Genomic DNA, 27,011 nt, shown 5'->3' with positions numbered 1-27,011 from the left:
TTTCATCTGCTGTTGACCTGCACTGGACTTGGAGCTAATCAGGAGATATGCAGACAAGCCTTTTGGACAGCAGGCATATCTAAGCAGGCTTGGTGTGCTCTGATGTGTAGGACTCTACTGTAAGCATCAACCAGCCTTTCAACTGGTTGCTGTGGGAGTGAGGTTTTGATGGAATGAGATGGCACATTTGGATTTACTGGATTTTTTTAAACTTCTGTGGCCAAAACCAGAAAATGTAGATGAAAGGCTTTGTAAGAGGCTGGCTTTGGGTGTGAGGGGACAGGGGAAGCTAATACCCCCAGTCCACATCAACCATTGCTCTAGTTTGGACAGTGTTAGAATTTTCCTTTATTTTCCTGAAAAAATCCATATTTAAAAGGTTATATCAATCAGCATTCATTGAGTTTGACAGATCTGAGGTTCTGTGCTAATTCATGGAGCAGCTCTACCCAGTGTGTGTGTGTGTGTGTGTATGTGTGTGTTTCTTTAGGGGCTGGGGCAGCCAACAAGCCATTATCTGTTACTCTGAGGTCTTGCTCCATCCATGCCTGGTATACCTGGGAGAGGGGAAATGCCAGGGGAAGCCTCACATAACTGTGTGTGATTAATGAATATCACAGAAAAAACCAGCCAAGCAAACTAAACATTTGTGCATTAGCTATCAGAACACAGGAGCTGACGAAAGGTATTTGGGAATGACCAAAATGCTCTTCTCACAGAATTCCTACACTTCTCTATGGCCTCCCCTAGCAGGACTCTGGACCAGGCCCCAACAGAGTGGAACTGTGCAGCCTTAGAGTGGTTTTCCTACAAGTTAGCCCTAGGAAACATCCTAGCTGGAAATTTTCTGCTCTAAAGTGTAATTCCTGTAGCAGGTGATTTCCTTGGGGTTTGGATTTTTGACACTTTCTGAAACAACATTGTGAAGGGCAAATGCTGACATTTATTAGTTTTTTTTTTTCTTTTTTTCTTGAGATTTTGCTATTTCCTTTCTTTTCCCTCATAACACTGATGAGGGCATCCCTCATTATCCTCATCCCTGACAGAACTTTCAAACCCTTGCTCAAATCCTTCCTTGTCATTTTGTCTGACATGCAGTGGTGACATAATGTGACAGGGACATATGTAACAAGCTTCTGTGCAGAGACATATGTAGGAATATATATATGTGTATAAATATTTTGGTAGCAGTTAAATGTATTACCAGTTCCTCCCACATTCCTTTGGTGGTGCAGCAACTGATGGTGAGGATTTTGTGCATTATCCCTGAGCTCCCAGGCAGACACATTGCAGCTTTCTGCTATATTCCACTTCCATGCTCAACCAGAGCTACAAGGTCTTTTATAAAGTATCACTGTTCATTTTCCAACATATCCCACGTAAATATTCTTGATAGTATTATCCTGAGAATAAAAAACCTGTGCTGCTCCTGCTTTGTGTTCTCTTCCTCAACGTGGCACTATGCAGTTCCCACTCCACTGTTTCCTACTGAAGTCTGTAAAGCTTTGCTGCTGCAACTGTGTGAGGGTCTTTTGTATGTCCATCACCACAGAATGAATGGGTGCTGATCTTGTAGGGATCTGACTCAGCTGTCCTGGATGCATAACTCTGTGGAAATAACAGTGTAATAATATTACTCCTTACATTATCAATACCACAATTCAAAAAGTTCTTGTGTGAACTGTCTTAACCCACTCCCCATCACCTTCTAGTTGGCTACCCTGTGCATTCAAAAAGTCCTTTTTTCAAGGGCTGACATATATTAATTTTTTTCTTTACTCTTTGTGAGATTTAATTCAAGTTAACACATGAATTTTGTGTCCTGCTGAGTTTGCACGAGGGGAGCAGCAAAGGCAAATGTCAGAAGAGGATCTAATTTCTGTCAAAATGCTGGGAAAGGAGAAGATAAAGGCTATCCCCTGCTTCTGTTGGACTTGACTGTATTAACAAGTTATTATGATGGCCAAGTCAGGCCCTCCTGGCTTCAATACCTAACTTGTGAATCCTAAAGAAGCCTGATGTAACCGGGTTAAAATCTTTTCTGAAGACTAATTCCCCCTGATATCTGGCGTTTTGGTTTGGTTTTGTGGTGCTGTTCGTTTTTGTTGTTTTGGCTTTTATAATAATTTATTTTCAAACTGTCTAGCAGTTATTTACTATGGTAGGTCCGCTTATATAGCAAAGCAAGGAAAAAAAAATCAACTGTGCATCGCAGCAGCCCCCTCTTTCCTACAGAAAGCAAACGGTCTTGTTGTGACCCTGTATACACGTGCGTGTAAGAATGGAAAATATTAATGTTTAAATATGAAAAGGATCCCTTTCTGTGCCCGCTGCCCTGCAGCAGCTCTGGGCTGGCCATTCCAAAGGCAGCTGTGCAGCCCGGCTGAAGGGCCATGCTGCTCCCTCGTGGAGCTCCGAGCATTGCAGCTTCACCCGGCAGCTACACTCAGCCCTGCTCCAGCAGCCTCTGGTGCTTCTTTTTGGAAGGGAAAATGAGATTTTACAGGTGGTGAGATGAATGGCTGTCCTGGCTTTATTTTCCAGCGAGCCCCTGCCTTGGGATGGAACATGCGGGAATACGCTGTGCAGCTGGCTTGGCTTTGGTGAGCGGTGAGGGAGGGTGAAGACATGATGGCAGGGACAGGTTTCTCCAGTCTTTTTTAGGGATTGGTGGAGCTGAGAAGCCTGAATGCATAGCCAGGGTATCTGAGGTTTGTGTGCATGTCCAGCAGGCAGCCCCGTCTGTGTCTGCAGTGCTGCAGCCTGAGGCAAAGGCAGAGTGCCGGGCACTGCCACACACGGGGATAAATCCCTCTTGCAGAGGAGCAAACCCCAGCTCTGGGCTGCTCCCACACAGGGGGAGGAATTGCCCTGCGTGCCTCCTGCTCTGTTGAGGAATCTGCTAAATCCTAGCGTCATCTTGAAAAATTCAACAAATAAACGGTATATTTAACGCGTGTGTCCGAATTAGGTGATTTTCTGGAGAAGATTTCCTGGGTTTTCTCTTGCCCGCTGATGTACGGGGAAGGGGGAGAGGCTGGAAGCCTGGCTGTAATCGCAAGAGGGCAGAGTTGGCTCATGGCTCCAGAGCTGCTGCAGCCCCCGGCCCCAGCGGGACCGGCCTTGCCCTCGGCACCGGGGGCAGCCCGAGCAGCGGCAATTGCTGGGCACAAATGTGACTCCATCCCACTGACTGTGCTCTTCAGCACTGTTACCTGCGGGGAATGTACAAAAATCTCTTGTGACCCTTCTCTAGTTGCTTTGAAAGGCCAGCAGTACCTGTGCTACGCTTGTGGGTGGTCTCTCTATGATACTAATAAAAGCTTCATATTAATATTGATGTTAAAATTGAAAACATAAATTGATTGCTAATTAGCAGCTGCACTGTGGCTCGAGCAGTGCTGGTAATAATGCATGGAGGCAGCTTCACTAGCAATGCCAGCTCTGAACTCTGCAAATAGCATAAATGCAGATCACAGGTCCTGTTTGCAGTTAAAATAGTAGAGGTGCCATTGCTAATGAACACATTTTCTGAGCAGATATTTAGCAGGCTAATAATATTGACACATTTGAGCCTATCTTTTGTGACATGGCCTGGAAGGAGCAGGAATGATCATGGTGGGAACTGCCTCCTGGTCACCTGTTGGTTGTTGCTCTTTGCACTTTCAGGTAATGCAGAAATGCAGAGTTTAAGGCTTTAAAAGAAATTCTAGATTTAGAGTGATGGGAGGAGAAAATCTTGTAGCATCTCTTTCAGTTCCAGTTGAAAACAATAACTCGGATAAGTTCAGCCACTGCCTCTGGGATTGTGCTGGGAGACTGAAGGGTAACACAGTGCAGGTACTTTTTGGAAGTCTTTCTTGCTATGTTTGAGCCTCTTGTCTCCCTCTGAGGTGCTCTGGCTTCCTGGAGAGTATCCTGGGATGGGAGAGACTTTTGTTCTAACTTCATCTGATCAAGAGCAGATCTAAAACATGAATGCCCACACAGAAGACCCTGAGGTCCCTCATCCTCAACTGGAGGCAAAGCCCATGCTGAATATCTGGGCTGCAAACACAGCCTGGATGCTGAAGCAAATTCATCAGAGACATGAAATAATTTGAAACTGAAAATCTGAAATATCCCAAGACTCTGTCATGTCTCTGAGCATATTGTCTGGCTGAAGGAAATTCACAGGTCATCCTTCCCTGCCTACACTACCATCACTCTCAGACCACGACTACAGATGTCTGTCACGTGGACCGGCATCCAGGTGACATCCAGAAGCACTTTAAGTGCTTCTTAAGGTAGGAGATGCCATATGAGCTGTTTGCTGCCCTGGACCTCAAGATGAGGGCATTGTAGACCATCCCCAGGACAGAGTGCTGCTCCCTTCAATTGGTTTTCACCCCATCACAGGGAAAGGTGGGGTCAACCAGAGGTCCCAGGGCTGTGCAGCACCATGGTGGAAGATAGTCCTTGCTTCCCACACTGAGAGTCCCACAAGATCAAAATTCTAAAAGGCAGCTGAAGCACAGCAGAAACATTTGTCCTTGGGAGATTAGTGTCTGAGTCACACTGCCTTTGCCCTTCTGTAGCTTGGGAGCTTCTCTTTCTCAAGGGATATTTTTATTTTCTTTAAACTTGGAGGATTTTTTGAGCTTCATTGGCAGAGAAACAACTGGCAGGGCTGGATTGCTTTACTTCAGCTCTCCTCCCAGCTGCAAGGTACCATCCAAAACCATTTCCTTGTCAACAGTTTTTCCTCTTGGCTGTTTTAGTCTCCATGCCAAGGAAACACAGGTTTCTCAGTTTCTCATTTCAGCAGTGGACTAACTCAGTGGCAACCTATCAGGCTTAGTAGGGTTGGATGTTTTCCTTCACCTTTTTTCCCTTTTTTAAAAATTTTTTTATTCTTCCTAACTGGGCAATCTTTGAACATGGTGAACTGTTTGGAAGCAGGGTTATCCTTCTAAAATGTAGCTGAACTGTAGTGTACTTACTGGACAGGTAAGTGCAGGTTCTTGCTGGACTGGGGAGGGTTTTGGCTTTGTGTTGTGCTTGATGTTCTGGATAAGGAGTTATCAGGAGGAAATTTTTAATGTGTGTTATTTAGGTTGTTTTTTGTCAAAATACAAATCCATGACAACTCTATTGAACAGTTTGAAGTGTGGCAACCAATACAAATATGACCTGTGTGATTTTTAGGTAAGAGTTTTCTGAGTTTCATTGATGCCATGAAGTCCAGCAGTAAAGTTATGATGTGTGGACAACTCTACATTCTGTGGAATTTCCCCTGGGGTATGGGAATAGCATGGCATTTTTGGCCCTCTCCTCCAATTCTTTCCTCTAAAGAAAAATTGGAGTTGTAAAACTGAAGGCAGAGCCATACCCTCATCCAAGTCATGCTGTCAATCTCTTCTGTGATTGGGGAGCAGCTCCCGTGTGCAGCTTTAGGGTTCAGAGTTAGCTCTGCCATCTATCACTCTGAGTCTGCACTAATCAGGTGCAATACTGGTGTCTGCATTATGGATTCTCCTCTAATGAGGTGATGGTAGGTGGTGCATGCTATTAACCTTCCAGGCTGCTCTAATTACTCAGTTTCTGATCAGACACAGCTTGTATTAATATGTGATGGCTGAACTCAGTAGAGTGTGGCTGGAGCATCTTAGGCTCTACAGACTCCAGAGTAGCCTCCTCTTTTTGCTTACCTCATTTTCCTGCTTCATGTACAGGAATTTTTGCCTCATCAGTCTTGGGAGTTGCTTTAAATGGGACTTTCCAAATTTAAATTGCCATCACTCACTTATTTATTTCAAACATTTCTTTAATGCTCTTTTGTGCCTACCTGAGCCCAGCATTTTCACAGGGGAAAAAAAAATCTTCTTTCACTGGTTGATTGTGTTTGCTCTCCAGCTTGCTGGCTGGGTGACTGAACTCCTTGGGCATGTAATGCATGGAGAGGTGGTGTCTGGTGACAGACAGTGCAGTGCTTAGGGTGGGCTGTGCTAGTGGGGCTGGGAAGATGTGTGCCCATAGCTCCTGGAGCAGAGCCAAATCCTGGGGCCAAGGGTGATGGGGTGCACTTCTCTAAACAAGCAAATGCTCCCCTCCAGAGCAGGTGGGTGCCTATGGTGATGCAGGAAGCACTGGTGGTGGGGCTGCCAGCCATGGCCTCCAAACTGGAGCAGTATGAGAGGGATCCCAAAAATTGGGCACTGGGATGGCTCTTCAGGATGCTGTGCAGAAACAAAGAGAAATGGCCCTAACTTCTCCCATTGGTCCAAATTTCACTGCAAAGCCTGAGGAGAGATTTCCCAAGTGCCACAGATGAGTTGACAGGAAGATACAGAAGGAAAAGGACTTTCCAAAGTGAAACAGGGGCAGTGGGGGACATTCAATTAGCAAGGGAGCTGGTGGTAAACATTGTCCTCATCTTGATGGGAATGCATGGGGAACATAAATGTTGGTACATTTGACTTAACATGACTGAAGAGCCTCATCTAAGATGCAGAGTAATGAATCCGATGTTACTTAGATCTGAACTTGTCCCTAGGCAATGACATTTGCCTTGGTGAAGACTCATCTTGTACTGTATGTTCATTATAACTGAATTCTGTTTAAGAATGCTCATTGTATAGCATCCCATAAAATAAAATCAATTATGCTTCAGCCATCTTATCTCTGCTCTATGTAAAATGGGGATTGATTGTGCCTCTGAGAAGAAAATTCCTTGTGACACTTCTCATCTGTGTCTAAATGTGTTCCTGGTGGGCCAAAACCATTTAGAAACAGCTGCAGCAAGAGTTGGGTGCTGGGGCTGGGTAGGGGCTGGTACTGCCTTGTCCTGTCCTCAGAGAAAGTATAGGAAGAGCTCTATGTTGCCTTAATGCAGCATCCTTTTTGCAAATTTATTTGAACAACACTCTGGAGACCAGGACAAAATGTAATACCTGATCAAATCATGCTCATGGTGTGTCTGATTAGTTGCAGGTGCAATGGCAAAGCAGTCTTGTTTAACACATTTTTATCTTCCGTACCAGTGGATCCAAATGGATGGAAAAGATCAGGAGTGCTGGGCCACAGCATGTGGGAGGAAAGCCTGAGTCATGGGTGGTTATTAAATGACAGCAGAATTGAAATGCCACAAAAGCCCCAACCATGCACCCTTGTAGGCTGCTAATTGTTGATGATCTGCAAAGTCCCGGCTGAACTTCTGAGAGTGCTCTATTCCCCTAAAGAAAAAGAGGAATAAACCAGCCTTTTTTCCAGCCTCTCAGCAGAGCTATGAGAACATGTATGACAGAGAAGGCATGGCCTCCCTTGGACTGCTGGTTGAGATGGGACAGCATCACTGCCCTGGGCCCCCAAAAAGCTCCTCCCCCACCTCTCCCATGGTTCCAAGTGGAGCCCACCTGAGTGGCCTGAGGTGCTCTCAGCATCCTGGTAACAGTGGTGGTTCACTGTGCCTCTGCAAGTGAAAGGACTGAGGTGCAAAGGATAGCTTCCCCCTTTTTTATTCTGGGGGAAATGAGTCCAGAGAGTGATGCTGGGGAGGGTGTGAGTGTAGGGCAAAGGACTGGTGGATTCAGAACTGCTCCTGATAGTGTTGAGAGCCCTTTTTCTTTTCCAAAAAATAAGGGTGCAGGCTCTAATTCCTGATTGAGAACCATCTTCCATTCTATGGTTCCCTTATTCATCAGGTCTCTTGCTTGTGCTTGGATTGGTTTTAATTCTCTCCAGGCTGTGCTGGAAACTTCCTGGTCAAGGCTGAAGAACATCAGGTTTGACTGGAATGAGGTATTTTCACCAGGTAACAACTGTAGCTTGAGGATTTAGTTTGAAAAATTTCTCAACTTGTTTAATTTTCCTATAACCCTGTTGTAGTGAGTCTAGTAGAACTCACAGCTCTGTGAATCACTCCCTGGCCTGGCACTGGTGGCCTCAGGAACCCGAAGGAGAAGTGCCAGGTTGTGGGGGTGGCATGCAGAGTACTGCAGCATGCTGTCACCAGGTTGCCCCAACAAAAATATCTGTGCATGCCTCAGGCTGAGGCCCTGTGTGATGAGAAGATATGAATTAGGAGCTTATTTCACTTTGAAGTCAGTAGAAGAAGGACCAACAACTGTCTGATGACAGACCCAAGAGATTACAACTCTTCTATCAGTGGTGTAAGATGACGTTTTGCCCCTAAACCCAGTGCTGACTAATTCTGCAAAAAGACATGTTGGAGGTATTAGTAGGTCACTGGTTAAACCTGTGTAAAACTCTTCAGGGCTTGAGCCCTGTCCCCAGATGTAAGACCTGCTTATTCTGTGGTGGGGCTCAAACACAAATACCTGCCCCCTTCCTCCCCAGCTCCTTTGGGCTAGCAGTGCTGTTGGCTCCTTCCTTGTTTCCTTCTCAGCTTGGTCATCTCTATGAAAACACAATGTTTTCCTAAATTTAGCTTCACAAATACTCTGGGTGTTGTCTCTTCTCTCCCCTTCCCCAGTTTCAAAAGCTGTCTTAAAAACTGTGCAGCGATTTAAATGGCAGCTTGATGGGAATCCATGGCAAATGACTCCGCAATTAGTAAATCTCTCCTATTGTGACAGCTCTATTATTAAACTGCCATAAATGCCAAGCTATTAATCTGCTGTCTGCTCAATCCCCATGCTTCCTCTTCCTTGCCTGTCCTCTTCACCATTTAAAATTTTTTAAGTTTTAACTGCCTTCCAGCAAGTGTTTTCAGGGAGGGGGTGTGAGGTAGCAGTAGGAGGAAGACTTTGTGGCAGCGTCCTTTAGGAGCTCGTCACGTGTAAGAAAGGTGAGTGAAAACACTCAATGGTCACCTCTCATTTGCTTTGAAACTTTTGCTACTTCAAAACTGAAGTGAAACTCCTAATTTGCTGAAGTCCAGGGAAGGCAAAAGCATAGGGAGAGGAGCTGTGACAGCAACTGGGCAGCAATATTGCCTTGGAAAACTCCACAGCTGTCCCAATGGCACACTGAACTTTGCAGCTGCCATTTTCTCTATTCTGTGACACAGATAAGCATCACATTTCTGAGCCCATAAATCTGCTCTGTCACCCCAGGGCTCGGGGACAGGGGATAGGCAATGTGCTAGGGCAGGAGCCTGCAGGGCTGCAAACATCAGCGACAGCAGAGCCTCAAATTTCACCCCAAACAGTGTTTCCATAGTGATGGTATGTTGTGTGAGGGCAGCACACTCTTGTGCACTTATGTCTCTGGGAATTCAGACTGTGCTAATCCAGGGGCAGAGGGAGCAATGACACACCGAGGAGTGGCTGCTGCAGCACGGGACTGGAGTGGCAGGAAGGCTTTGCATTTATTCTGAGAGTGGCCTGTTGAGGTGACACTTCTGTCCTGGGGTTTCTGCTAGGAGGGAAGCTGTGTCCTCTGCAGTGGTGTAAGGATGAGCTAATCGCAGGGATGTGTCTGTGGGCTGGCGAGAACACACACAGGAAGGTCCCCACCAGCCTTAAATCTGTGACCTCGTGACAAAGAGCTGCTGTTCAGTGTATTCCTGGTTTCAGTGCAGAGATTTCCCCACCCTGCAGCTCCCCATGTACCGGGGTGGCCCATGGAGGAGGAGTTGATGATGGTGCTGTCCAATGCTGGCTGGCAACTTTGCAAAAAATCTGGATGTATACGTGGAAACTGCGCATGTATAGCTGTCCTGTTTCTCTCCAAATGAAATGACACTGTCCAATAACCCACACATATATTTGCACCTGCTGCTCTGAGAAGAGTGTATCTTGCAGTACTGTCTGGGCTAGGTCTTTCTGAAAGCTGGAAGATTTGGGATTCTACGGCCTTTCAACAGCTGGAGTGTAAAGAAAGCATCTATCCAGGGATGGGCCTTGGAAGAGGTAACAGAAAAGTGACCCATCGACACAAAATCTGAGACTTAAAAACTGTTGGGGGGATGAAACAAAGGGAAAAACTCCTCTGATGGGGAATTGGATCTTACTTTTTCAGGCTTTTCCCTTGGCCTCAATGACTTAAACACAGAAGTGATGGTGTAAATCAGCTGTGCCATGAAAACACCTAAATTTTCTTTGTGTCCTGTTGCTATAGAAGCTTTCCCAAAGCCTGGGTACCAGCACAGCCCCTTTACTGTTTTGGGAACACTGGATGCCTCTAAGCTGGGGCATCCAGTCCAGGAGATCTGCTGTGGACTTTGCCCGTTCTGGAAAGGACTTTTTTTGGCTGCTGCATTTGGGCTGCTGAGGTATTAAAGAAAGTGAAGATCTGCATCCACTTAGTGCCAGCTTTAGTCCCTGGTGATGGGAGATGAGTTTCTGCTGAACACACTGCCCTCTGCTAACTGAGGGTATTTAGGAGATTCTTAAATACAGTATTATATCCCTAATTATGCAGAAATCCTTCAATCTGGCGTGTTTCATCTGGAATTATGCTCGACCATCAAATCCTGCCAAATGCCTTCTTAGAGCGAGAGAGGCTGGTGCACTTTTGTTGCCCTCTGAAGAGGAGAATCCCAGCCATGAGGCCAAGGCTCCCAGCCCTGGGAAGGATGAGCAGATGTGGATGCTGCTGGAGAGGCTCTGCCCATGTCCCTTTCCGCAGTGCACAGCAGGTACAGCCACAGGCACCCACCTTCCCTCACCCATGTGGCCCCAGTGTAAACATTTATGTTGTTGGAAGCTTTCCACATAAGGGGAGTATTTTTATTTTTCCATGGAGTTCCTTCATGGCAGCTTTTCCAGAGACGTTCCTTTCAACCCAAGTGATTCCATGAAGAAGGGAAAGGAGAGAGTGGCTTGGAGAGAGGGCTGATGTGGCAGCTACAGTAATGACCTCTGAAGAACATTTGCACCCTCCTCCTCCAATACCCTTCTCCTCTGGCTAAATCACTGTACACCAGGAGTGAGTCATTCTGGGGATCACTACAGCTGCATGATGCTTTGTATATTTAGTAATGTATTTAATATAGCTGCAATTCAGATCACAAATACCCTTTGTAATGGTGTGACTACTGCCTAAAAAACATCCTGATGGGCTTGAGGCAATGCTATTTCTAAAGGAATCCAGTTTTTAATTACTTTGGAACACCACATAAAATGTAAGTAATTGTTAGTCAGCCATACCTGGACACCATCTACCTGCAGTGGTTTCCAGGAGTGTGTGGTTACTGCAGGGCTGCACCTGAAATCTTGCAAGGAAGCTTTAATGTCCCCATTGTGGCCTGCCCCTCAGGTGTTACTTGTTGGTTCAGAGCCTCTGTAGGCTTCACTCTGTAGGCTCTGATTGTTTTGATCAAGACCTATTTGATCAAGACCTGTTTTCCTGTTGTTTGTCCCCTGACATTGGTGCATCAATTCTCAGCTGTAAAGAAAGCAATCCCATAATTTTCACTAAAATCTCCACATCCTAAGCCTTGTGCTGCTTCTTAGAAATTAAGTTGAGTGAAAGGGGTTTATAGTATAGTATATTTTGGAGAATAAATATTCTTAAGTGATCACTCTGTAAGTAATTGGACAGAATATTTCTATTATGAAAAGCTTTTTCTAGGAAAAATCAGAAAGATTTTCTGATCTTCTGTAATGCTAGCTCTGTTTTGCAGTAGGTCTGTAACTGCATGTCAGGGATGTCAGCTCATGTGAAGGTGGGTGATCACAAAACTGCAAAACTAGGTCTTCACAGTGTTTCTTACAGCTTTCAGAAAATAATTTTCTATGTGCTTTTTTTGTTTTTCTTTGAAAAGAAAAAGACAGTCAAAGCATCTTTTTGCCAAATATAAAGCTTTAAATCTTGGTGTTCTTGGCCATAATTTATGCAGTGCTGATTCTGACTTGGATTCTGTGTGTTCATCTTTGTCAAGCAATAAGGTTTTCAGTATTGTTCCCAGTGGCTCTTGCACAGAAATGCACTCCAGGAGTAGGAGGTGTAGCTCTAGACCCTCAGCTTCTGCAGGATTTTTGTGCCTTTGACTACCGGAAACAACACCCAGGAAAGCAATAATGAACAAATCTCTAATGCCTTGCACAAGTAACTACCACATTTCAGCATGTGAACAGCTGCTGAGATAGCAGAGTATGTGCACTTGTTGCCTCTTCTCATGTGCAATCAAAAGGTACAAATGATAAGGCATCTTTCCCATAAAGTGGGTCACTGAGTTAATAGAGTTTTGAAAATATCCCCTCCTAACCCATGCCTTTAGTATCTCAGCATCCATCTAGATTTTAATATTGTCATATGCTCATGATATGTGTGTCTGTCATCTGCTTGCTCTGAGGATTTTCTCCCTTAGTTGAGAAGCTGAGTTTCCTTTCCTTGGTTGAGGAAATATTTTGCAAAATCGAGATCACTGCTGAATGCAGGATGATGCTGTGACTGGCAAAAATTCATCTTCATTTGAACACTAAATATTCCAATTCACCAGCTAATGAAAGGCATGAATTAGGATAGCAACTTCGTGACTGTTCCAGGAAGGGTTTGAAAAGGCAATATTGAGCTGTACTTCACACAAATTCAGTTTTTAAAAACTAGCTGAGCTTTTGAAATTTTTGAGTCTGGTACCCATTCCCTGGACTCTTGTGTCTGCTGCTTCCATGGGTTTGCCCGAGACACTCTTGTATGGGTAGTGTTTGCACTGCTTCCTTCCTGGGTTTGAGTATGTTCTTTTTGATAGTGATTCAGCAGAAAATTCTAGGTTTTAGAGGGAGGAGGAATAGGGGAAACAGTTACTGAGCTGTATTTGCTGTTCTGTCAAAAGAGATGAATCTTCTCTCTAGTTTACAGATTGCTAAAGTTAGCAACTTAATTCAAGAGACTTGAGATGACTTGTTCTCTAGGCAAGCATCCTTCTGGGCCATTCTGGGGGAAGCCCTGGTGATGCTGTTAATTCATACAGGTGGGGCTGGACCCCTTCCCCAGTGCCTTCCTCAACAGCACTGCTGAGACATTATGACACCAAATGTTAGTTTGACTTTTTGATTCAAACACAAAATGCTTCCTCCTTCTCCCCACACTTTTGGACCCAAGTGCTCTGTTGATTTTCTGATCTCCAGTCTGGGCAGGGTGGGCTGGCACACTGTTACTCCTGATGGTGTGGCCTTCCCTGATCTGATCCTGGGAACAGCAGAAGTTATTTCCCTAACAGGTGTGTTACCCCTTTGGGACTGGTAATCAGGATCTTGCAAGGACGTGCCAGACACTTTGTTTTCTGAGCAGCAGGAGTGCAGATTTCATGTCAAGAAGGACTTGGTCTTCCTTGCCCTGCAGCAGCAAGAGCTGAATGGCCACGACCTCATTTTTTTCATTTAAGATGTCTTTGAATGTACTTATTCTCCCCCTCCCTCTTTCTGAGAATTGGCTTCACTCTGCCTTTGCTATTAGGGATCCTCCTCTCCTTTAAGTACATCTCTCCCAGAGAGATCACAGGATCAAGCCAACCCCTTTTTCCCATGTAATACAAATCCCATCTAGTCCAGGTAGTCAAGATTCCCAACTAGCTTTATGGGCAGTCAGTGAGAGCTATAGGTCATAGCTCTCACTGTGGTTTAGCAGAATTAATTTCTCTCTGTTTAAATGGAAGGCAGTTGTTCTCCCAACTGGCTCCTTTAAATCTTCTCTCAGCCTAGAGCTTAGCAGCCAGGTCCCAGCCACCCTGAGGTTTGTGGGATCATGTTCTGACTTCTGTGGGATAATGACTTTTCTGCCCATGTCCAAATGACACTGACTACCAGTTACAAAAGGAAAATGGTTAAAAAGGAAAAAACATATGTTAACTGCTCTCTCCTGCAAAATTTACTTCCATCAAGGATTTTTACAGCTCAGTGCTGTGTCTTTCATGATGGGGATGTGTGGTGGAGGAAATTTATTGCTCTCTTCCTAATAGATAGGTGTAATTTCATTTCAGAACAAGCACTTTATGTGCAAGAAAGAGATTCCATTATGCCACCACACAGCATTGGGAGCATCTGTGGCAGTGGGGTATTTGGATTAAAATGAGTAAAGGCTGCACATCTGCTGCCCTCCACCCCTATTCACAGAACAAAGTGTTAATCCTAAAGAAAAGAGAGCAATTAGCTTGTAAACCCTTCCTGAACCCACTGGAAGATTAGCCATTTTCAATTAAAGCTTTTCAGCTGGAAAGATAATGGGCTAAAATTTCCAGCTTTAAAAAAATACTATTGACCACGTGGCTTTATTTCTGTCAATTTACGTCCTTTATAATTAGCTATCCTGGGATAATTAGGACTGCCTCACACCATACCCTGATCCCCAGTGTCTCCCCTTACAATGCAAATGGGAATCTGACTTGGTGGTTGGTCTCTTGGCCTGTTGCAGCTATCATGGATGCACTGGTGTTGTCCAGACCCTCGCTGGGGATGAGCCCAAGCAGTATTTCATAGGTTAGTGTAACTCACGAGTGAAAGGATAAACCTTTACAGAGTGCTGCGAGCGTGCTGGAGCTGCTCCCGGGGATGCCGGATGGGAGCAGGGAGGATCCTGATCCCATCCTGCAAACCTGCAGTAACAAGCAATTTGCAGTCCCTCAGGGAGCTTCGCATGTTCTAAAGCCAAAATACTTCATAAACCACTGGTCTCAGCACCCGGCGGTTACCCGGAGCTGTGTGTGGCTCTGCCTTGCCCCAGCTGGAGAGGTAAAACTTGACAAGCTGGAGCAGGAGCCAAGCTGGAAACACCTCGCCCTGACCACGCGTCTGCATCGGCCCTGTCTCGGCCTCCAGGGGTTCCGATCCCACCAGGGGGTCAGATCCCTTCAGGGATTCCGATCATTTCAGGGATTCTGGAGCATTCCAGCCGCTCTGAGCTGGGAGGGCCGGGAGCCTTCCCGAGGCAGCAGGGGAGCCCGACCCGGTTTCACCCTGTGCTGGGAAGCTGCTGCCTGCGGCCTTTTGGTGCCTGTCTGCCTTCTGTGACTGGTTAATGTCACCCAGTCTGGTGGCTTTGGTCCCTGTGTGCGACTCTGAAGCACAGTCGTGCCTGTGCTACATTTGAGCAAAAACCAAGGAGGAAGGCTGAGCTTCCAGGGAACTGCCTGGCCATGCAGCTGAGGTGCCTCACATGAGGAGCCTCCTCAGCCAAGGACTTCTGAATGAGGTGAGCTCACTGAGATATCTGAATGCAAAACCATCCAGAGCTCTGACTCCTGGGTGCAATGTGGGCTGTGCTTTTTCTGAGTCACCAAAATTATTGGTATTGCTTTTAGTTTTTTGGCTGTCTCCCATATAGACCTTGGCCATATCTCACCTAGCTTTGTCTCTTCTAGAAGAGTTGCACTGCACAGATACTGCATAGTAGCATGCTAGAGCATATATAAAAGCCATTAAAGCTTTTTTTTGGTGGAGGAATACGGCTTGGTGCTCTTGGGATTTCACTGGCCTTCTCATGCTGCTGATACTAATATCATCTTTTGCAGTCAGCCCTTTTCCTGCTATTTCTTTGTTGAAACGCATATGAAAATGTGCCTTGGAAAATATTTTATAGCTGAGCTAGTTACTACAGCACCTTGGAGAGAAGGTGTCTGATGCAACAGAGTACAAATGAAGCCTCATTAAGCAGGAATTCAGTGATTCTACTGAATGCCCCAGCAATTAAATTTCATCTCGTTTCATATGCAGGTCAGGAGAGTTTGGAAAGAGAATAGAGACAGCAGAGCAATGTGGCTCTATATTGTGCAAATTAGTGTTAACATGGCATTCCATTTATTGTTAATGCATTGTTACACTGATACTCATTGAAAAGAAACTGTGTGACAACAGGTAAGACTGATGACCCACTTGCTTATTTTTCCATCTGCACTGGCAGCATTCCCTCTGCAGAGACCAGTGTCAAGATAAATCCTTTAAGGGGAAGATGCAGAGGTTTTTTCCCACAGGCAGGAGTGGATTGGGATGCTAAGACCTGTCCTACAGGTTGTAGCATTGCCTCTCTTTCGGGGCGAGATGTGGCATGGCCACATCCCAGCTACTAGAAGGGTTCTCTGGGCTCAAGCACAGCATCCTTTTGGATAAAGAGGAGGAAGTCTTCAGTCCCTACTACTGCAAAGACCTGAGCTCTTGTGGCACGTAACGTAGTAAGGTGCTGAGGGATGCTGATGTGCTTTGCAGCCCTGACCTCACTCTCACACCTCTGCTCCCTGCTGCCCTTTGGGCTGACTGAGCTCTAAGGTTGTGTCCTATTCAGGGCCAGTTTCCCATTTTCTCTCTATATTCAAAGCTCTGTAGCAGAATATGCTTTCTCTCACCTGTATTTTTATTGTGTTGGAGCTTGCTTCATCTAAATTGCCCACCCATAGTGTGGAAGGAAGGTGGATGCTGGCCAGCTGCTAACAGACCCATCACTATTTTCATTCTTGGTGGCATGAATAAAATATAAAGGAGAAACAGCATTTTTGCTGAAGAGGAGGGATCACAGAACAGGCCCTTTCAGGGCAGCCACTGGTGTAGATATTGAAGTGCCAAGTGCAGCTGCCACACACTCGCTGTAGATTGAAGTGGTTTAATGACTTTAAAACTGGAAATCAGTCCTATCACTGCAAAGCTTAGATGCTTACTTGCCCTCCAGTTTTTTTTTGCTGTCAAAAAATTGCTGTCATTCCAGTGCATGGATCACTAAAAGCTGGGAAAACGGGAGATATTAGGCAGTTTGTTTCCTCCAGTGGTGTGGTGCTGCTCCTGCTTTCTGTGTCTGCATGGTTCCTCCAATTACATGCATGCTTGAGGATTTTACCGGTGTCACAAGGCTGTGGGATACCACCCAGCTACATTGTTATGAAAGGTTTGAGGGGGGTAAAAAGTAAAACCAATTAGGAGAATCCACAAAAAGGCGGGGGAGGGGGGGGTCCATTTTGTCTAGAAAACATACTTGTTCTGGACATAAGTACCAGAAGTACCACGGAAGTTGAGATAAGTGTGAGAAATAGTCTCTGGCTACCTGAAAGTGTTGAACCTGCTTTCAGATGCTGTGCATGCAACTTGCAGAGCTCTGCTCCTTTTGGACCAGGTCATAAACTCCCACCTTGCCCTGGCATGGCTGGTGCTTGTTGTTGTATCGTTAAGCTCCTGCTGTATTGCTTATTGCTATGTCTTGTCAAGCTCATCTCCATTTGGCTTAAAAAATCATCGTAAGGCCAAGATTCACTTTTGTTGGGATGACCTTTGCTAACGAGGTCCCTGAATGAGCTCTTTTGTATCATTAGAGCTGGCTGGGGAATAAAGGACCTTGTACATTGCTGCAGCCTATTTGTCTTCCACCGTTTCTCTTATCAGCACTGGGGTCCCCAACCCCAGTGTGTCCTACTCTGATTACCCAGAAGGATGTGCAGGAACCATTTTATTGTGCTCTGGTGGTGGAGGGAATGGATGGGGGTCTCAGAAGTACCTTTGCTCTGTAGAGGAAGTATTCTGTCTCAGTGCTCTGCATGTGTGCGTGCAGCATGGGTTCTAATTGCTTGCTGGATGGGTCAATTTATCTTCCAGTGTTCATTACCCGTAATAAATTAATGTTTAGGACTGGCTGGTGGAATTTGCACTTAAAGAAAAGAACAATCAAGAACTTCTTCCTCTGGCTCCATTATTAAGCTGTTTAAATACCCTTAAAGATTTTTTCTTTTCAAGTCCCTTCTCCATTTGCCATAAAAATATATTGATGAAACAGTGCATTGCATTTTGGGGTTGTATGTAAGAATCAGGGCATCTGCTTAAGCCAGAGATGAGGCCTGAGGCTGATATGCAGTTGTCTGGGGTTTCTAAATAAGCACAACTATGTAAAATTGGAGCAGATGAAATGGAGCAAATGTGCAGCCAGTGGGTAGCTGGGTAATCAGCTGTGAAGTCTCTTCCAGCAAGAGAGTGATGGGTCTTCCTTTTGTCCCTCCTCCTCCTCCCTGTATGTTGCAAACAAAAATCAGTCACAGAAGGGTGTGTTTTCTCTCCAAACTTGATTTTGTGCAGAGATGCTTAGGATTCCCAGTAAAAACTGTCTTTCTCAGACAAGTGGAAGCACTGGGTCTGCTGTGCCAGAAACAAGCCTTGAGAGGGTGGATGAGCAGGAAGATGAGTCCCCAGCCCCAGGGGGACCCTGATGTGCAGGCGTGTATTATTAAATGGAAGAAGTAGGATGAGAAGAAGGAGATGGCAACGGAAAATCTTAATTTAACATCTGAACTAAAATAAAGTAGAAAGCATCTGTGTCAGTCTCTTCTGAACCTTCCCTAACCCAAAGCAATTTCTGTTGCTATTAATATCATTTTATATGCGGTTGGAACTTCGGTGTTTCTCTGCACTCCCTAAGTGCATGTGGTTGGGGGTTTTTCCTCATCGTTTTCTTGTGGCTCACTGTTCATTATGTTCATTCAGCTGTCTTCAGAGAGTCTCCTGAGACTTCCTAATGTGGAGTGATGTAAGATTCTCTCCATCTTCTCCACAGCTCAGAGCATGTTCAGCGCTAAATGGTTCATATCAGGATCTTGCGTGAGCGTTCCACAGTCCTGTGACTTCTGACAAAGATCCTTTTGGATGTGGTTAAATAAATAATGGTTACAAATACCCATCAAACATTGGACTAAATAATGGATAATCTGAATAGCCTGTGATCTTCCCTTTGCTGTCCTCCCTGTCTTGTTTGCATAAAAATGTATTCTGTAAATGTCGTCCCAGACAGTTTAGGCCATGTAAGGTTTGCAGCATCACTCCCACTGAGGTTCTGGGAGGATTTGTAAGTCAGCTCTGGGGAAATATTTGAGGTTCATGAGCAGGATAGGATGTGTTTGGTACAAGAAATGTTAAACCAAGTGCTAGAACATGTCTGTGCATGTAAGCGTAGATACTCCTTACTTACAACAGATGAACTTTACTCAAAGGGCAGTCTGTTCCTGAGAAAAGAAAATGCCCATTTCTCTAGAGCAGGTGCTTGTTCACTAGCATCACCACTTCAGTTATATGGATGAGGCCCATGAGCCTGCAAGGATGGATGTTTCCAGTAGGGACCACCCAGAAGCTCTCTAGCCATGGACTGTCCTCAGCCTGTGCTGTCCTTCTCCTTCAGCATTTTATACTGAAGTGGGGGTGCAAGAAAGCATCCCCTAAACCCTCTTTCATCCTGGAATGGTAATAGGAGATCAGATTATGCCAACAAAACAGAACTGAGACTGGTTTTTATTTCCTGTGAAAAGACTTTGTTAACATCCCACCTCCACAAAATTAACTTACTTTAAAAACCATACATTTGTAGGTGAGGCTTGTATGTGGTTGATATTGCTAGAGCATTTTTGAAAAGCTGCTAATTCTGAGCGCACAAGCTTAAAGTTCATATCAAGAAGGTACAGACGAATGCACAGACTGTTCCTGAAACATCAAAGCTCTACATACTGTCCCTCAAGTCACCCTAGCTTAGGTTGGTGCCTCATGTTCTTTTATGACACCTACACATTTTGATGCCATAACCATATGTTTTTGGTCTGCCTTGTTTTGTTGGGGTGTGTGGTGTATCCTTTCCCTTCTGTGTTAGAAACTCAAGCTGTTCACTTCAACTGGTTTTAACATAGTGCCACCTGAAACATGAAGAAAGTGTTGTGTTAGTGGATTTTGGCCAGAAACCATAGAGTAAACATCTTTATCCTCTCCAGGCTCCTGGTGCACAGGTGTCTTGCCAAGCAGCTCAACGAATGCCACCAGCAATTCTGGGCTTGAAATACTCAAATACTTCCTTCTCCACCAACATCAGAGGAATTGGGCAGCTCCAGCCAGTTCTCATACACGAAAACAAGCAGTTTCAACTGTGTATTAGACCTGTCCTCTCACACTTTCTTCATGCAGCAGATAACTTGTGAAGAATTTTATGGTGGTACAAACACAATTATTTTAACATTTTATTTTAAACACCATTTTGGAGACATCCATTTCATGGCATCTGAAGTAATGGGCTATTCTCAGATTAGCAGCTTCTTGTATTTGTGGTGCAACTGGTAATGTTTTTTCCTTTAAGATGAAATTTCTCTGCAGAAAAAGCATTAATAGCTGTGTGAAAAGATTTCTAATTATAAATTTTGCCTCAATTACTAATTAAGTCTATTGTCAGACTGAACAACTTCTTTTAAACAAATTATGGACCAAAATATCTCTTTTGTAAGTAGTTTTTTATTACTTAGTGATTTTATTGCTTTTGTTTAAGTTATCCTCTCATGAAACAGCTGAGTTTGAACCACAATAGAGATGCTGCTGCATTTAAATATGAACAAAAACTCTGGCATTAGGCTGAAACCCAGTTATCCTCCTCCAGAGTTATGGCCCCCAGTTCTGTGAAAAATTTCCTACTGGCACTTTCAGGTGTGCTTAGCTCCTCTTGATTTATCCTCATTTCTTTCCTAATGAAACAAGTCTTAACCTTGCTGGCTCTCCATGAGCTTCCTTCTAAATTTGTGACCTCTTGGCTTTATTCAGACAAATCTAGTAGCAGTCTCAACCTTGACTGGTCCCTCATACAAAAATGTAGATGCCTTTTGTGTCTTAGTCCATGTTCTTCTTGATCTCTCTTCACTCTTTCTGGGTGTAATCTTGTTGTTAGAGATGACAGTAGTTCTCAAGGGTATAGGGTGACTATGGAGAGTGCTGCCATGAGCTGGTTGGCACAATTGGCATCTCACAGCTTGGCTGAGGACCTGCACAGTGCTGGAGGCAGGATCTGACCCTGTGCACACCCTTATAGCCCCATGGCCAAGGCGTTGACATACCCTGCATGCTCTGGATCTTCAACACAACTCAGCCAACTTTTCCATTTTAACAGTAAAGGAAGGAGACAGCGGTTTGCTGCAGCCATTTCCTCCTAGGCCAGTGCCCTTTCCCCACGCACTGTGCAGGGCCAGCAGGTCTGAGGGAAGCCTTGCAGCGCCGTGCAGCATCTTGTCCTGGAGGGCCAAACTCCCCGTGTCCAGCTGGGTCCCAGCTCTGCCCCCAAAGCCTCCTCTCGCCAAAATCTCAACACAGGACGTCCATGCCCTTTGCTCGTGCTGATTCCTCCGCCCTTCCTAAGAAAGGGTTAAACTGAGTTTTCATCAAACGCTATAGGAAGGACACAAGACTGCATCCCCACATTCCCTTACGAGCACCGTTTGTGTGTGTTTGGGAGGCAGCGTAATGCTTTGACAACAGCTTGACATTGCCTTGAAAGGTGCTGGAGGCTTTGCAAGCACTTGCCAAGAGGGGGTGGGGGAGAAGAAAGTGTGTCAGGCAACACTGCAGTCGCAGCCTCTTCTCGTGCTCAGCCCCGCTGCTGCTGCTGCCGCTGCTGCTGCAACTCGGGGGCTGCTGCGCGGCTCCGCTGCCGGCCAAGTTCTGGCGCTGAGCGCGGCGCGGGGGCAGCGCTTCCTCCGCCGCAGCACCGCCCGCCCTCCTCCCGCCTGTGCCTCTTTTTATTCCCCCACCCCCGCCTGAAATGCCCGTGAAAGCCACCGAGGGGCTCGGGCAGGAAGGGGCCAGCACATCTCCGTGGGATGATGCCCGCTCTCCGCCGGCGGGGCGTGGGGTGGAATTCCGCCGGGAATGAAGTGCTCGCTCGACATTTGCTGCATCTGCCGGAGCGTCAGGGTTCAGTGGCTGCCTCCCCTTCAACCAGCTGTTCCGGTTAATCACTGCGCTTCCAACTTTTGCTTGGCAATGCCTGATGGCCAGTGGAGCCGAGAGAACTAGCACGGGATTTTTAGGACCTCATAAAAAAACCCCCGTACCCTTCATTCTCCTATTTCTACACAGGACTGGCGAGCCGCACGTTAAACAGACGTGTAAAGATATTTCTTCGTAAAGGATTGCCACATTTCTGAGTCCTCGCAAACTGGAGAGCCCCGGCCGATCGGTGTTCGATCTCGCTGCCGGGAAGTGCGGGAGCCGCGCTCGGCGGTGGGAGGCGGCCGGGGAAGGGATTCCAGCGCAGGCAGGCAGCGAGGACGAAGCGGCTCTTACAATTAGTTGAATGATTTGATAGATAACAGCAGACATGCTTTGTGGGCTGAAAAAGGATTTGCAGTCAGACTTTGGTGAGTGAGCCTTGTCCGTATTTTTTTTTTTGCCCTTGTCCAGTAGTTTACTTTTGTTTAATCTGATTTTCTTTTAAGCATCTTTAATATCATTAACAGTTTCGTGTGCTACTTTCAAAGTGGTTTTACAAATCCAAACCGTTGCGTGCAAACTTAATTGCTTTGATTTGTGAAATATATCTTTGCTTTTCTGTAAGGAATTTCTCCCTGTGACCACTGGAGAGTACCCTTCAGGCTGCCCTCTCCTTCTCCACCTGGAAGATTGGCAGTCACAGGGGCTGCTCTTACGGCACCTCAGATATTGTGGAGCCTTTACATCTGTTTAGGCTTTTTAAAAAATCAAAATCTAAGTGCAGCTCAGTATTTTCCAGGATCAGTGTGTGAATGGTCTGGGCATTCAGCAGTGGTGATTAGGGGGCTGGGAAGGAAGACAGGAGAAGGGACCCTGCTGAATGTGGCGGGATCACTGACATTGCCCCCCCCCCCCCGTATAATCCACTATTACCTTGTCTAATAAATATTCCAGCTTCTGCTAGAAATCTGCCATTTCAATGAGCTGCTAACCCCTGTTTTAGATACCTGGGGTGAGCAGTTCATTCTTACTGGGGAGTATAAAAAGAATCTATTCCATTTCTGCAAAAGAGTAGGTAGATGTGTGTAGAAGGGCACCTTTGCAAAGGGCAAACATCAAATTCCAGCCCCAATCTTTCCAGGATGGACAGGCTCTTATATTTCTAACTGAGTGCAATATTCAGGTACTTTGTTGCATGCTGTAGCTGTGCTTGTTGCAGCTGAATGTGCTGCATGGGGCTTGTCTTCTGCTCTGATGCAAGCGTTTCCCTTCTGAAAGCAAAGACATTGGAGTTGGAAGTACAGAGGTAATTTATGGTTTCTGGATCCTTTTGCACTGCCTGAAATGATGTCGTGAGACTGACTTCATCCACTCCTTGGCATCAAGAAGCCCTAAAACAAGAACCTAACTTTGGAAAATTGTTTTCACTCCCTAAATCTGAGGGTAGGATGAACCAGGTGGAAAGCATTTTATCCTGGCTGTGTTGCCTAATCCCAGGGATGGTGGCTGGAGGCAATGTTCACCTACTGTACCAGCACAGCAAGAAGCATTTTGGGGGCTTAATTTGAAGCTGCCAGAGACATGTTGATGAGTCCTGATAGGCTGAGGGAGTCTGGGCGTGTGACTTAACAGGGCAGGAATGCACTTGTTCAATGGAAACATCAAAGGACAAGTTGGCAGAATCTCAAACTGCTCTTGGGGTTGGGCCGGGAACTGGTTTAGAGGTGGCCGACACTGAGTGTGCTGGAGGGGTCTCCTCGATGCCACCGGCAAGAGAGGGGGGGACCATTTGTGAAGCTCTTCCAACATGACAACAGAGACATCTTCTTCATCTGCTTCAAGGTGGCTGTGTTGCAAATGGTGATGTTGTCTGGGTGCTGGGTGATCAAATGAGAAATTTTCCTGATGTCAGCCCCAAACATTTCTTGAGAATCTTGGGCCAGTGTTCTGACACGTACAAGGGAATGGTGCAGTCACTGGGTGGGTAAGGAAGCCTTTTTTACCTGGTATCAGACCCTCACAGCTTATACTTGTGGTGCTCCTGAGGACCAAGACCATGCTTTCATGGGAATGCTTCCTGGAAATTTAGAATGGAAGCAATGAAGGGAATTGAAATCTTATCACTCATTTTAGCATTTTAAGTGGAATAGGCAAAACCAAATGGATTGTTTCAAAGAATCAGACATTTCAGAACTGCATTTTGGGCCCACCACCACTAGGGTGTTGGTGATTTCTTTTCTTTCCTTCAGTCAAAAGGAATTTCTTTCCTTTCAGAAGTTTTTTGATGGGACACTTTAATAATAGATTTTGTGTGTCCTTCAGAATGGAAGGGTCAGAAAATGCAAAGTAGCAGTGATATTTTATGGGAGGTGGTGTTTATTTTCTATTTAGAGTGAGTGGTTCTCCTGATAGCAGGGTGATTGTGTTTCTACAAGAGCCTTTGTAATCCTGCTGTTGGAGGAGTTCCCTGAAATCCTTTATGGCCTTTCTGAAGTCCAGGAACATCCTCTATGTTTTGCTCTAGCAAACATCACATTCAGTTAGTCCTTACTGCAGGATCATTGCAGGAATTGGGAAGAGCAGCAGAACTCACTGAAACTCCTTCAGGCTGCTCCAAGTGACCCACTGAAGATCCCATCCCAAACCAGTCCACGTCAAATGTTAGCTGAGGACAGCACACACAACTTCAGAAGACCATTTGTCTTTCAGATGTATCCACTTGTGTGACTTAATTATTTTTGATTTTTAAAAATACAATTTGTATAGAAGGCAAAGGAAGAATAAAGATAGAAGATGAGCGAGGAGTGCTTTTCTGTTTGGGTTTGCTGTTTGGTTTTGAGTGTGGGGTTTTTTTTGTAGCCATTAGAAGCCATGCTTTTAGCACAAGATGGACTCTGCAGATCAAGGGGAGCAGCATTTGCTGTCCTTTTTCTAGACTGGCAAACTGCACCCTTTATTGCAGGGTGGGAATGGCCAGAAAAAGAGACCTGTTAATAGATCTCTGCCCCTTCCTGCTCTCAGTTTTCAAGGGATCAGCTTCCCTGTTCTCTCTCTGCTTGCCAAATAAGCAGGGGGAAGAATAGAGAAAAACATGCCTGAAAGGGATAGAAAACTAATGTGAGGAGCTAGAATAAGACAGGAGGAAATCTTCATAGATAAATCTCCTAGGAAGAAAGATTTTATCTTTCTTATTGAAGAATTCATCACAATAGTGCTATTTAATATAAGTCCTGCTCATCAGGCTGCTTACGTCACTTGTCAGCTTTGCCTCAGTTGCAGCCAAATGAAAGATTAAGAGAAAAACTAACTGGGGTGTGTGTACCAAGACAAACATCTCTGGGTCTGAATCATTGATCTTAATTTCCCTGAGCCAAAACTGGGCAGAGAGAGTTTGTGCTATTCCTCTGCCTTGAGATTGTATCGGCCATACCTGTGATACCATGCATCCATATTGCATTTAAATATATCCAAACTGGGAACACCACATCAGCTCACATTAATTCAGTACTCTGAAATATTTAGGAAAAGCTTTGCTTATTTATAATTTCAGTGCCTTTGCATTCTGACCTAACACAGATGACAAATTACTCGTTTCCCTCTGTGCATCACATGTCCAAATATCTGAAGAGAGTAATGATACTGGTTTCCCTCCTCCCTCTCTTCTTTTTAGCCTAGACAAGTTATCTTTCCCCCCAGCCTCAGAAGTTGTGGTCTTGCAGATGTCTGACCAGTCTGCATCAATTCAACCTGAATGAACTCCAGCTGGGCCACATCGTTGTTGAGCTGTGGTACCCAAGCCTGGGGACTGTGTCCAAGCCAAGGCTTTTATCAGTGCTGAGTAGAATGAAAGGATGATTTCACAGATTTCGTAGACTATACCTACCTACCCTGTAGCAGGGTGTTAGCTCTTCTTGCATAAGACATGGCACTGTGGATTTACATTTGGTTTGCAGCCCACAGTATCTGAAGAGTCCTTGCTGTCACTTCAATAGTTTTTCCCCATCCTTCATTCATTAGATCGTTCCTGCCTGGGTCTGGTAGCTTGCATGCCCCTCTACCAAATTGTACATCTGTCTTTTCAAACATGTATGAGTCATTCTGAGTTCAAAATTTACTTCCCAGCCTGCTTCCAGCCCCTCATGCCTTGTGGCTGTCAGTAAACTTAATAGGATCAGTCTCTCTGCAACCATCCAGGTAATTTAGTGAAAACCTGGAGCTGTACCAGGCTGGTGGAGGGTCCCCACAGAAGTTCATTTAATACACCTTTGCCTCCTGATTGTGAACAACTGATGAATTTTCTCAGTGTGTGGTTTTCCAATCAGTTTTGCATACACTTCATAATCATCTGTATCCTGCTTCCCAAACATACTTACAAAAATAGCATGTGAAACAGTGTCAGAAGCGTTCCTAAAATTGAGATACAGCAACTTGCATTTTCTGTCTATCCAGAAATGTTACTCTCATATGGAAAGCAATTGAGTGGGCATGACTTATTTGTGGTAGATCCAGGTTTGCAGTTAGTCCCCCTCACTTGGTGTTAACAGCTCACACACATATAGTCAGCTCCAGGAACTGAAAGAGAGGGTGATGGATTTGTCATTCTCTCGCCCCCACTCTGGTAGCATCTTGTTTTGGTTTGGTTTTTTAAGCTGAACATTGCATTTTATTCTTTAGCCTTGTGTTGTCTTACCCCTCCTCCTCAGGTTCATACGGGTGCCTCCTGATGGCTTTAGCACTTCGGTGACCAGGTCTCTAAAGTTTTGTTGACTAAACTTTTAAGTAAAAATGAGCTGATCTGTGCAGTCAAAATGAATTCTTGCTCTTTTCTAGAGATGACCTATTCTACTAAAATTGCTCTTTTATAGAAGAAAACAAATGAAAGTAACATCCTCCAGCTTTTCATGGCCTATAGAAACAATTTTTTTTTATTCCGTTTTTCTCCTCCAGTATGGAGGTTTCTGAGTTTTCCTCTCAAAAGCTTGTGTTCAAGCACATCTTGTTACTACAGATTTGTTAAGAGAAGGATGTTTTTCAGTGCAAAGGCCAGGGAGGTTTGATACAAATGTTGGTCCACGGTGTCAGTTGAACTGTTGTAGAGGTTTTCTCTCCAGCGTTAAATGTTGGAGTCCAGTTCCCAGCCCAGGCATTAACCTCCCTGCCACCCTGCTTATGAAAATCTCATTGCCACTGGAAGGGGTTCACTCTGGCTTAGAGTGACCCACAGAAGAGGACTGAACTTCATGTGGTGGCTTTATGTCCAGGATAATTATTCTTTATAATGTTCTGTTTTATTAATCCATGGAAGCCAAGGGTAACTGCACTGCAAAAGTGTTTGCATATGTTAGGGCATGTAGGATTTGATTTATTTTGAAAATGGACTGCTAAAATTGATTGTGTGCAGATACCAGTGTTTACTGCTTGTGATATTATCCA

General features: G+C 45.1%; 1 protein-coding gene across 3 annotated transcripts in view; it reads left to right on the top strand.

The window, feature by feature from the left end:
- Positions 1-27,011, top strand: part of GRIP2 (glutamate receptor interacting protein 2) — a 250,895-nt gene that overhangs the window by 150,000 nt on the left and 73,884 nt on the right. Inside the window, exon 1 of one of the 3 annotated variants that reach the window (XM_088061808.1) lies at positions 21,549-22,006. The exons of the other annotated variants lie outside the window; for them this stretch is intronic. Coding sequence (XP_087917934.1) covers positions 21,967-22,006 — 40 coding nt within the window. The 5' untranslated portion in view covers positions 21,549-21,966. Of the gene's footprint in view, positions 1-21,548; positions 22,007-27,011 lie in introns of those variants that run through there. 3 annotated transcript variants of the gene reach the window in all.

The sequence above is a fragment of the Pseudopodoces humilis genome, chromosome 13 (assembly GCF_049639895.1).
Source record: "Pseudopodoces humilis isolate 2021_Gansu_Grassland_sample_001 chromosome 13, ASM4963989v1, whole genome shotgun sequence".
NCBI lineage: Eukaryota > Metazoa > Chordata > Aves > Passeriformes > Paridae > Pseudopodoces > Pseudopodoces humilis.
The sequence above is the reverse complement of the archived record's forward strand: the minus strand, read 5'-3'. Positions and strand labels throughout refer to the sequence as shown.